We start from the raw sequence: 12,776 nt of genomic DNA, 5'->3' as shown, positions 1-12,776 counted from the left end.
CATATATGTTTCAAATCATGCTGGTTGATATTTTAAAGGCTTTAAGCCTGGTAGATAAGAGATTTGCCAAGATAGGAGCAGGGTTTTATAAGAACAGGGAATATAAGAACTGATTAAATTCTTCATTATCACCACCTTCTAAATTTTCTGTGAAAGTGAAATAGCTGAATCTGGTTAAGAATAATCTGTAAATTACTCGAACCTCAGCAATACTCAACTTGAAAATCATTCCTGCAGTTCACCTGCTGCCCACTGGATTCCCATACCGACACAACTGTATGAAGTATTTGTACTCAGAAAAGTCTAAGTGGCTGACTTTTGCAGTTTAAATATTGCAGCGGTGACTACTAAACCCATAAGCATGTAGGCAGCGGTGAGCTGTAGGGAAGGTTGAGATTTAGTGACAATGTAACCAGAGAATGACAAAAAGATAAGTGTAATTTACAGATTTCACTTACTGCCTCAAACACTACTCTTAAATGCTTCACAGAGTTCTTCTTTGTCTAATGTCCAGCCAAAACCTTTTTTTTTTCAGTTTTGAATAGAGGTGGGAACAGGGGCGGACTGACAACTCATGGGGCACCTGGGCAATAGGGGATCATGGGGCCCCTGTGTCCTTGCCCAAACTCAAAAAAGCCTATAAAAAAGGTACCAGGGGCATCTCATGTTAATGTCCAGATTTGGTTAAGATATATAGATGATGTGTTCCTTGTATGGAGAGGAACATCTGAGGAATTAAAACTTTTCATGGAGGAGTTAAATCAAAACTCCTTTAATATTGGACTTACGTATTTATCTGATGAAAGATGTATTTCCTTTCTGGACTTGGAAATTAGACTTGAGAACGGAAGACTCCTCACAAAAACGTATAGGAAACCAACTGCTGCCAACACCCTATTAGAGGCCAGAAGCTACCACCCACGTTCACTGATTTCAGGGATTCCAGTGGGACAGTTTTTGAGATGTCGGAGAAATTGTTCGAACATTAATGACTTTAGGATGGAGGCCCAGGACCTCTATCGAAGATTTATGGAAAGGGGATATTCTCACTCTCAAATTAGAAAGGCTCGGAGACGGGCATATCAAACTGACCGTAAGGATCTATTATCTCCCAAAAAGGATGAGAAGGTCAAATTAAGTGAGCAACCTGTCAGAATGATAACCCAATTTGGAGCCCAATGGCAAGATGTAAAACAAATATTAGAAAAGCATTGGAAGATTTTAACTCAATGTCCCAAATTGAATAAGATTGTAGGTGAACGCCCCCAAATGGTAGCAAGAAGAGCACCAAATCTTGGTGATCTCCTTATTCATTCTGATTATCAACCGTTAAAACAAACAACATGGTTAAAATCGCGTACTAAAGGGATGTTTAAATGTGGAAAATGTCAAATTTGTAAATATGTGGACCGTACGGATTCCTTTTATGACTCAGGAAATAACACTCACTATAAAATTCAAAGTCTAATAAATTGCTCCACAGTGAGAGTGCTATATATTTTGACTTGTCCCTGTAAAAAGATGTATATTGGTAAGACCAAAAGACAACTTAAAGTACGAATAGGTGAACATCTTAGAGATATTAGATCAAATGATCCTGAAAGCAATCTTGCTCAACATTATGCTAAATATCATGGAGGTAAATTGGATGGCACAAAAGTGAAAGGTTTCTATGCATTGCACTTTCCTCAAAGGAGAGGTGATTTTGACAGAGAACTGCTAAAAAAGGAGAAATATTGGATATATAAACTTGATACAATGTACCCAAAGGGGTTAAATGTGGAATGTGATCTCCAAGTATTTTTGGATAAATAGATTTACATAGTTATGTATCCTTATATTGCCATGTGTTGATTGATCTATGGCATTTTTCTGTCTTCATTATTGGGTGAATTATATGCCAAATAATGAAGGCAAACCTTTTGGCATCTGGGAAATATTGATGACCTGATGGTATAAATTTGAATATAGGTCTAAAAACATAAAAGGACCGACTGTTGAGCTAACTATGCCCTTCCCTCTTAATAATAATGATACCATTAAATGGGTATTTGAAGTCTAGGTATCTTTGGCAAAATAATCCACAGTGAGATTTGTTAATTAACATTGCCATCTTGTGGCGGCTTTGTGGTAATTTATACTGTATCCTTAGGAACTGTTGATTTAATGAATAGGCCTGGTGATTTTTTCACTAACATCGCCATCTCCTGGTGAAAGTGTGGTAATTTTCCAATTGATTAGTATATATAATCTATGGTCTTTTGATTTGTGTATGCATTGTTGAAATTGCCAAGCCTTTCCTCTCTCTGATATTTCCAGTCGCTTGTCCTTTTAATTGAATTTAATAATGACCAGCAGCTGTGCTAAGTATTTAGCCCCCTTTTTTTCTTCCATTGGGAATAACTGCAAGTTAATTTTTGCATAAATGGGTGGGTCTTAACCCACTATAAATAGAAAACTGGAATGCAGGAATCTCATTGGTCCTGACGAAGCTGAGTGAGATACGCCCATCGGCGAAACGCGTTGACGTCATACGTCAGATACGTCACTTCCGGTCATGCGCACTAGGTGGAACGCACGCTGACCTACAAGGAGGAAGCCATCTTCACATGCCATGAGGCAAGCTTAAGCAGCACAGGCGCCGAGAAGAGGTCGGAACCCGCGGTATATCGGCTGATGTCAGCGGTGGTTCCCTGGCCTCTCTGGCCTTGCATGGCAGTACTTATGAAGGACATATTTTCCTCTCCTATTATCCATTGCGCAGGTGGTGAGTGGACTGTTACAGGACACTAGTTATATGGTCCTAGGTGATCGATATGACCTATACATCTCATATAGAGTGAAAGCTCCTCCAGTGACTTTCCACATATTGTCTGTTTCACTACAGGATGGGGACATCATGGTGCTTTTCATAGGAAACAGGGTATATCACGTGTATCTCAACAGGCAGAAGATCTATTGGGATTTGTCTTGTTTTCCTTACAGAAAGTGGTGTGTAGTCCACATACAGTGGTGAAGAAACCATTTCAAGCAGTGCTCTGCTATTTGCATCTATCCTTCCATCCTGGTAACAAATGGGGCTTATTCTCATTTAAGGGCCCTAGGAAACAGTCGCTTATATTACAGATGAATGGGCCCCAACCATATGTGCCGGCATAGGAATGTACTGCATTTTATATATGACATTCATTTTTTGTCTCATATAGGCCTAGAGGCATGCCTCTCTTTTTGACGCATACTGTACTTGCTGCATTGCATACATGTGATATTTTATATCTATAGTATAATTTTTTGAAACTCCCTGCTTGGGATATAACCATTTTGGTAGTAGCATATGTCTACATATTTACAACATGTTATATGGTATACCTATGGTACAATTTTTGCATACACCTCCTGTGGGAAGTGTTCACCTATGCGCCAGTGCTACAAAGACTTTAGACTCTAGTAGTCACTGTCTTTGTTGCACATGTATTTAGACCGGTTTTGGTGTCATTTTAAATGGTTTTAGGTCTGTGTGTATTGTCTCATACTGAGGTGATGGTAAACCAGGGCGATTGCCCAAATGTCAAATTTGTATATGTAATAAAGCATAATTTTTGGAAATTTTTCTGAGTATCACATTCTGTTTATAATGTAGCCACTTTCTCTGTGAATTTCTTTTCACAACCCCCCCCTTTTTTTGCATCTCATGGGGCCCCCTACTGACTCCGGGCCCTTGGGCAGTGCCCGAGTTTCCAAATGGTCAGTCCGCCCCTGGGTGGGAAAGACTGCTATCTGAGGCTCAGTTAGTGAGATTTCTTCTCAGTCACATACTGTAGGTATACTGTACATACAGCAATAAAAAGCTCACAAGGGATCTAGCCTTCCCCTACTCTACTTTAGAGCCTCGTTCACACCATATGTGCAGAAAAATTGATGGAAACTGCCACGCAGATTTCACTTGCAGAGACATCAGTTTTCATCAGTTTTCATGCGCGCTCCAATTAGTTATATACACTTTGCAGATTCCTACAGAGAAAAAATCTGCAGGTGATATTAGTTTAGTGGTGTGAACAGGGCACATAGAGAACAATTGTTTTCTTTGTGCCCTTGCAGAATGCATGCACAAAAACTGACGTCTCTGCATCAGGGTGTGAACAAGCCCTTAAAATGGCTGTATCACTATCTTTGTTTCTGTTGGGAGATCTTCCCCTTACTTCCAGTCTGGTAGAAACCATTGTCACCAGGACGGCCGCAGATAGCAGTTATACTCAACAAGGGTCTTAACCCTTTCCTACTCTATTCAGAACCATTAAAACATTTTTGGCTGGATATACACTTTAAGATATCTTATGTTTTAAATACACTTACAGTTTGTTAATTTTTACTGTACAAGAAATAAGCTCTTTGTTTGTACCTTATTCTTCAATAGACTGAAACTGTTATATTGTTCTTATCCTTGGTAATGGTGTTCAAGTAGAAAACACCGTAAATATTCAACTCCATGTTAACTAATGATATTAGTAGAACACTGGATATGTGAGAATAGTATATGAACTTCTATTTTTATGTATTACAGATATGTATATAGCGCTTTACATATACATTGTGCATTTGCATCAGTCCCTAACCCTCAAGGGGCATACAATCTAAGGTCCCTAACTCACATTCATACATACACAAACTAGGCCAGTTTAGACAGAATCCAATTAACCTACCAGCATGTATTTGGAGTGTTAAATAAGTACTATGTAGCAAATGTCATGAAGATGTTTTGTTTAATATTGTTTAATAAAATATAATTATGGGCTTTAAAATACTTTGTTTTATAGACTCCCCTATAAATACATTCACAAATTGTATAACTCTTCCCATGTCCCTTCCATAGTCCCATACCTAAGCTAAATCCATACCCCTAGGTGCATACTTCATCCCCTGCAGGTACATACGTACCTCCTTCAACAGGGGGGTCTCTGTATTGTTTACATCCTGGCAGATTAAAAACTAGTGCTGGGCAGCCAGTGCAATTATATCCTATAGATTTGAATAGGATGTACTCATACTGCTGGAGCAATGTCCTTTAAGGTCTATGTAATGTTGTTAGGTAGCTCAGCACTAGATTTTACTGGTCTCGCTATAAACAAGGGAAGCTGCCATCATTGAAGTGGGTATGTATGCCTCTAGGGGTCGGAACTGATCAGCTTAGTGTGGCCTATGTAGCTATGGAAGGGGGCTGGCTTATATTATTTGTGAACTTGTCCTTTAATATTTGGTTGGTTTAGCACAAAAAAATTAACCTGATCTGAGATCCTTCCTACTTTTACATACAATTCTTTCTTCTTTTTTATGTATACTCTGACACTCTCCAAGGGAAAATGCATAAAAATTAAATCCCTGATCTTGCATACAAAATTCAAATCACTAGAAATGCACTTCATAGCTTGACTGCTGGAATGAAGGTAGCTTGGCAGGGTAGGATTTTTGACATTTGCTGATTATAAATAATTTTTTCCTCTAAGCATTTGGTTTCCTCTTGTGTGCTCAACACATTTGCTCATCTTAAACAAGATATGAGCTGTTATTTAGACTAGTTTACATTGAAAGATCACTTGAGCATAACTGACAATGACCTTTTTTAAATATAAATGACAAGTGCAGCTTTTACATTATGCTAAAATTGGTAATATAATTTAGTCAGGCTTGTTATTTTATGTGTTTTTATACATTTACCAGCAATTAAATAAATGCTAACTGAAGGTGTTGGAAGTCATGAAAGTAAATAACGTGAGCATAATTTGTTGAACTAGATGCCCTTTTACTTTCTATTATAAGAAATTATACCTCCTTCAAAAGTCAATATTTTTAAAAGTTGAGGTAAGGTTCAATGTAGAAGATACATATGGAGATTTAGTAAATGCTTCTATATCAAGCTATTAGAGGCTACTTAGACCCTAACAAATTCAGAAACAACAAGATCTGTCCCCTTTCAGAGCTCTATAAGAAGCATAAATTGTTTTGATGGGCCTAAGAACACTAATGATGCATTATGACCATAAAGTGATATCAGGAATATCATCAATAAACATGTTGTGCCAGCAAAGACAAAGTGGGGGGGGGAGTCCATAAACTTCAGCTAATGAAGTGGGGCAAACAGAAGTCTGTAACAGCATAGAATCAATATGCAAGAGGCCTTATCATTCTCAAAAGTTTAATGGGATATGAAGCCCTGTGCATTATAACATATCAGGTCAGGTATTTCCACATACAGTATATTTGAATGTTTGCTATGGCTTGTCTCACAGAATTCATATTTCATTTTAGCTGTTAATACAACCAAACCTTAAATCAGGATATGTGTACAAAGCACATCAGGGCTGTGTCACTGCACTTTTGGGCTTGACATCAGTTGTAGACACTTCTGAGATCATTCAGAACTCATTGCAGGTGCATTTGACCTGTAGTTGACTTCCTTCTGGCCAACTTCAAGTAGGTTTTGCCTTCCAATTAATTTATATGTAAATGCAAAACCGATTTAAAGCAAAGAAAAGCCTTTCAACACAAGCCATTATAGAGAACTATAGAAATTATTTTCGTGGATGTTTCACAACAACTGCATGAAATTTACTAACACAGCACAGCATTTCAAAGCAACCAGTGTATTTCAGCAACTCAAACCAGCCAGTTAAAAGCTGATTTCAAATGAGATGCTATGAGCTATTACACATAAAAGCCATGTTCTAAAATCAATTACCATTTTTTTAGTATTGCATGCATAGATATAGTGAGCTGTGACTTGTACAGCTCACCAACTATGCACCTTATTAACATAAGTCAGATACAAACTGTCCATCTCACTAATGTTGATATTAGGCACACTCCATATCTCAATAAGAGAAACAAACAAACATGATGACTAAGAATACACAGGGGTCTACTAATCAAAATTTCCCCTAAGATTCACACACATTTAAGCCAAGATTTACACATTTTGTCAAAGGAATCATTAATGAAAACATGAATCTTCAGCGAAAGTTGTATGAACCTTGGGGTGAAAGCATTGATAAACAGACTCCATATTGTTGGCTGAACCAGTAAGTGTAATGAGCACTACAATAACATAAGGAACATCAAGCAGACATTCACAGTGGTAGTGAGAGAGCTGTGAACCCACATATAAAGGTAAGAAATCTGCATATATTTTAGAATGTTATATGTAACAGTTATGAAGTAAGTGGGAAACAGGATTTAATTTACAAAATTACAATGTATATTACTTAAAAGGAAAGAGAAATGTTTAATAATTTGAGTATATTTTAGTGGGGGCTTTTAAAAGAACTCTGTATGATGTTGATGAGAATTACCATATATAAGGGTATAAGATAAATGGAAACATAAATAACTTTTTAAAAAAGCAAAAAACAATGTTATATCCCAAAAGGAGGATGTGAAAGATGAAGGACACTACTGTCTGACACAATGTTAGAGCATAATGGAAATACTAACATATACCACTTTTAAAAGTGTTTAACAGTGTGGAATTGCTATTCTGTAGCTTATATTAACTTCCCAGCATTGTTTCAGTTATAACGTTAATGCTTTTGTCCTTAATCTACAATACTTTATAGTTAATATCTATAACTTTCAAAAACTCAGCCTATGATCTATTCCCATAAGTACTAATTACAAGATATATGTATAGATAATCAAAATGCTCTATTCCCACCCCTTTTAATCTAATATTTTCCCAATTCTTACCGAGCCGCCACCACTGGAGATTTCTTGCCGGGGTCCATTCCCGGAATTGATGGCTCCTCACCCAGTGACCGCGTATCCTTGTTTAGCAGCTGAAGTCGGGAACTGATCTCTCCAATTACAGACGGCTTTTCTATTTCAACAGGTCCCCCATGGGAAAGGGGCCGACTCTCCACTGGATCTCCCCATAGCTTAGATCTTCTCTGAAAGAGGTAGCGCGGACGGCCCGCTGCAAGTTGCTGCTGGGCAATGAGCTCACTGTCTGAGGACTGCTTGAGCAGGGGGTCCCTGAAGGTCACGGTGCCCTTCATCAGTTGAGACTTGAGTTTGGGCTTTGGAGGCACTGGTGGCTTCTCGAGTATAAAAGTTTGACCGTCTGCGTACGAGGTGTAGGTGTCAGTGGGCTCCCCACTCTCTGAGGATAGAGTGGACATGCTGGACACAGTTGAGATGGTGCTCGTGGTCTCCAGATGGTGGTCACTCGAGCTTCTGGTGTCCACTTCTTCCACACCTGAGTCAGTAGCTGACTCTGGATGGGGCAGTGGGGCATCAGAAGGCTTCCCTGAGGGTGGTACACTACTAGTTTGCTTGGCAGATGGCACAGCCAAAGTACCAGGCCGAGTCAATTGGCTGATAGGGGTGCCAGGTTTGGTGACAAGGACTCCATTGGCAAAAGCATCAGGAGGAGGCAATAGTCCAATTTTTGCTAATTCTTCTCTTGTTTCCTCATCACTAGAGGACAGCATGGCTGGTGGCAAATTGGCCCCAAATGGTTCAACTTCCTCCTCTGAGCTTCCCTGCCCAAGTGTTTTATCTGAAGAAGAGCTTGAGGGGGCCTTCTCTTCAGTATCTTGGGGATGTGTAGCTTCTTGCTGGTCAGTAGTAGCTGGTGGCTCCTGTTCTTTATCTTCGGTTCCATTGCTGGTAGCATGCACCATTATAAGCCCTGCTGTCTTCTGCTGAGAGGTGTCAACTATACTTAAAATCATAGGCTTTCTTTCCTCTGTTTTGCTTTGTAGTCGTTCTGGACTCCTCTCTACACGAGTTTCCACATCCCTTCTTAGTGGGGTGCCCCAATGGCCCTTTACTGGTGCCCCTGAAGGGCTGTATATGGGTGATGCTGATCCTTCTAATTCCATTCCCATCTCCCCCTCTTTGGTTTGAATTTCCAGAAAGAGTGGAGGAGCTCTGTCTGAATCTGGACTCCTTACCGGAGTAGGTGTCCTTGGAGGAGGGGGAGATGGTGCCTGGGCAGAAAGCGCACGTTCCCTTGCGGCCAGCGCAAGTGCAAGAGGAGAGTTGGGATCAAGGGGCTTACCAGTTAAGGGGTGAATGAATGTAGAATGAGGACTACTGTACATTAGTGACTTCAGTGAAGAGCCTGGAGATGGCAGGAGGACATCCCGACTCCCCAGTAACCGCTCATCAACTGAGCGTGAAGGTTGTAGGGAGGGAAGATCTGGGGAAGGTGGTGTTCCCTCCAATGCTCCGACCGAAAGGAAGACTGTGGATTTACGCTTCTCATCCAGCCGTCGCTCACGATCCTTCATTACTCCTGCGAGTGCTGTTGCAAAAGGACTACCAAGAGGATCGTGGTGTGCAGTTCCTAATTCCATCATGCTTTGTCGTGGGCTGCGTCGTGATGGTGAGGGATCACGGGAATAACCCCCAGCCATGGCTAATGCAGCTCGCTCCTGGGCATCTTCCACTTGGAGCTGTTTCACAAGTGGACTTTTTTTGCGTTGAGGCTTCATTGGTGCAAACAGACCCATATTAGCATAAGGATTATCCACAGGCCGGCTTCTACGTTTTAATTTTTCTGGAGGGGTAGGTGATGGGCCAGGCCGAGAAATAATTGTTGGTTCCACAGGGAGGTGAGATGTATCTTGAAGAATAATCATGGAACGAGCACGCTTTTGGCGATCAGGAGTAGGAAGGGCACGATCCATACTTAAGAGCTCTGCAGATCCCATTCCATGCTGAAGGCCATGAAGCCTGGCTTCATAACCTGGTTTAAAACTAGAATGCACGGTATCATACCCTCTACCTGGGGGTGGTGGTGGAGAGAAAGCGGGTGGTGGTCCTGTGTCAAAGTAATATGGGGATGGAGGTGGGGGAGCAGTTTTTTGTGGAGGTGGTGGTATTATTGGACCTTCCCTTAAAGAATCCTGCATGGAGGTACTACGTGGAAAACGCCCATCAAGGAATGAATCTGACAGCTTTTCATCTTCACCTAATGAGAGAAAAATAGTTAAAACCTTTCCACAGTTGTAAGCAACTGTTAATTTCTATGTATCAATGGAGTTGCTTTCCAAATGCAGCTCATGCAAGATAATGATTTTTATTTAAAAGACAAACCGAGCAATGTGCAAAAATGCAAAAGGCATAAAACATTCTTGTCCCAAGTTCACGAACACTGAAATTGTATAAGTTATGGTTACTTTACCCCACCCCTTGTTCTTTGAATAGATTTATGTAATAATATAAAAAAGAAACCAAGGTGCTAAACAGTCTCAACTACTGATAGCAGAAAATGTCCCAAAAGGACCTGCTGCTATGAGATCCTACTTGAGGACAGAAGCAAACAATAAGGCCTCATGCACACAGGACATTTTAAAAACGCTCCTCCTCTTGGCAGCAGCATTTTGTTAGTAAAAAATGCCTGACGCTTGTAAAAGTGTCTAATGCTTTTACAAGCGCTTAGGCGAGTTTACAGGCATCAAGCTCTTGGACTTTAATTCATTTCATTGGCCAGAATAATATTTTATCCTGGCCACTGAAATGAATTAGTGCTCAAGTGCTACATGCACCTAGCGTTAAAGCGTGTTTAGGAGAGTTTAGACCTGTTTACATGTGTCAAGCATTTTTCTGTCAAAATGCTTGCTCCTTGACAAACTGTCAAGGGGTTTTTTACAGCTCCTAAAAAAAATTGTGCATAAGGCCTTAAGGATACAAGAACACAGCACAAGGACTTTGTGGGTAATGTCAGAAATTATAGCCTCAATTGTTCATTATGGGATTATTTAATAATATAAAAATGTACTGTATATGTTCTTTTTGTTTATATATCTCAGAGTTAAAAAAGAACCCAAAAAACAAGGAAATATAAAATTAAAAAAAATAAAATAAATTTTGTTATATACTGTTGTCTGTTAATTTGCTGTAGAAATTTCCCTATTTTCTTTTTCAGATGACACAACAGGAAGTAAAGAAAGAACACCAACAGTGACACAGACAGTAACAAAAACCTTTAACATAAAGACTGGCTTTATTCTTTCCTCAACTAATAAAGGTTTTTTTACTGCTGTCTGTGACCCTGTTGGAGACATTCTCCTCACTTCCCCTTACAGTGGAACAACAAGGAACTGGGGAAAATCATTACAACAAGGAAACAGACAGCAATAAAACCTGTCAGAGGTTCTAGCTCTTCTCCACTCTATGCTAAACCAAAAGAAAACGTTTTGGCTGAAGTTTACTTACTATAGCAGACCACAAATACAGAAGAAATACTAGTTTTTGCAGCAGAACATAAAACTGTAAGACTGTATTTGGTTTAAAAAAATAATTCTAAATACATTTAAACAAAAAAGAGGCAACCAGAAATATACTGCACTATTTTTCAAGCAGGACATTATTTATCCAAGTCGGTGACTAGAACCATAGATAATACATTCATAGCAATATGGCTGTGGGTAATAATCAATGTATGTGAAAGCCTTGACATTGGCAGAAATTTATAAACTACTGTATGTTGTACTGATAGCATAATTCCACTGCAGCTATTATTGTGTAAAAATTTGAGTTTGTTACTTACCAACAGACTTGGTCCGAGACATGCCATGGTGAAGGGAAATATGAGACTTTTCACCGGGGATATGTGATATTGCATGTGGGGAAATCCCCTGTCTTTCTAGCAGTGACTGTAAGAAAAGCAGACAGCAGGGTGATTGACTAAAAAGTACACAGTATAACATTATTGAAACTAGTTCCAGGTTCTGGTAGCCATACTGCAAATACTGCAAAATCAAAATGCTGTTATAATGAATATAGTGCAAACAATGCACAATTTAAAACGCTCTTATAAAGAACATGCTGCAAACAACGTAAAATCTAAAAAGCTGTTATAAAGAAAACCTCTTTCTTCACTTTTCCCTATGAACGCATAGTGAATAAGGAATGCATGATGAAAATAAATAAAAGTGGTATGTTCAATTTCTTACATTTATCTCAGCTGGGGTGATGCGTCTGCTTGTGGGTCGCTGTTTGACTGTAGCAGCTCTGGAGTCAGCCTCGGCAATCTCTGGTCTTAAAGAGGGATCGGAAGCCACCAATATCTCATCGAGTCGCTCTGCAAGAAACCAATAACTGATAGTTGTAGAGCAAATAACTTTATTTCTTCAATACCTAGCATACCTACCAAGCATATATCAATGCATTATTAGTGTTCACTACACTGGGAATGCTGTGCATTACAATGTCTGCATGGGGACCTAGGGTTTTCATTTTATATTATTTAGTTTATTCTGGTTGTTGTTAATATTATTATCATTATTACATGTTACTTGTGTTTCTTATTACTCTACTTGTAACCTTTAACCTTACCATTTACAGTGTGGCCTAGATAGTTAGGATTTATGACTCAATACAAACATATACCATTTTTAACACAATGTACAGTATATAGGGAATATAAGTAACACATTTAAGATCTATCAGATTTATTTTTGACCTTCTTTCCTACTAGTATAATAAAACATTTGTCAAATGGAAGAAATGAAATTATTGGATGAACGGAGTTAGAGAAGACAAACATGTTAATATAGAAACAAAAATAAACTTGAGTGTGATGTTGTAAACACCACCTTAAAAGGTTTAAAAAAACAACAAAATTAAAAATGTAAAATGTTCACTGTATCATTGTTATAAAATCTATCTAAGTATATACTTTCTATGTATACATCTCCATGCAACAAATGAATATATATGTCAATGAACAGTTTTATACCTTGCCATTTTTCCTTACCCATCGGATTTCTTTCTAT

At 39.0% G+C, this 12,776-nt stretch overlaps 1 protein-coding gene across 3 annotated transcripts in view; it reads right to left on the bottom strand.

The window, feature by feature from the left end:
- SHANK3 (SH3 and multiple ankyrin repeat domains 3) overlaps window positions 1–12,776 on the bottom strand; it is a 464,876-nt gene that overhangs the window by 30,369 nt on the left and 421,731 nt on the right. For all 3 annotated transcript variants that reach the window (XM_089655308.1, XM_089655310.1, XM_089655309.1), the window contains 3 exons: window positions 11,955–12,082; window positions 11,549–11,654; window positions 7,738–9,967 (listed from right to left, as the gene is read on the bottom strand). In XM_089655308.1, the coding sequence (XP_089511434.1) occupies window positions 7,738–9,967; window positions 11,549–11,654; window positions 11,955–12,082 (2,464 nt within the window). The remainder of the gene's footprint in view (window positions 1–7,737; window positions 9,968–11,548; window positions 11,655–11,954; window positions 12,083–12,776) is intronic.

This window comes from Staurois parvus, unplaced genomic scaffold (genome assembly GCF_062004578.1).
Source record: "Staurois parvus isolate SC_StPar_1 unplaced genomic scaffold, SC_StPar_1.0 ptg000832l, whole genome shotgun sequence".
Lineage (NCBI taxonomy): Eukaryota > Metazoa > Chordata > Amphibia > Anura > Ranidae > Staurois > Staurois parvus.
Note: the sequence above shows the minus strand (reverse complement) of the source record. Positions and strands in the feature narration are given on the sequence as shown.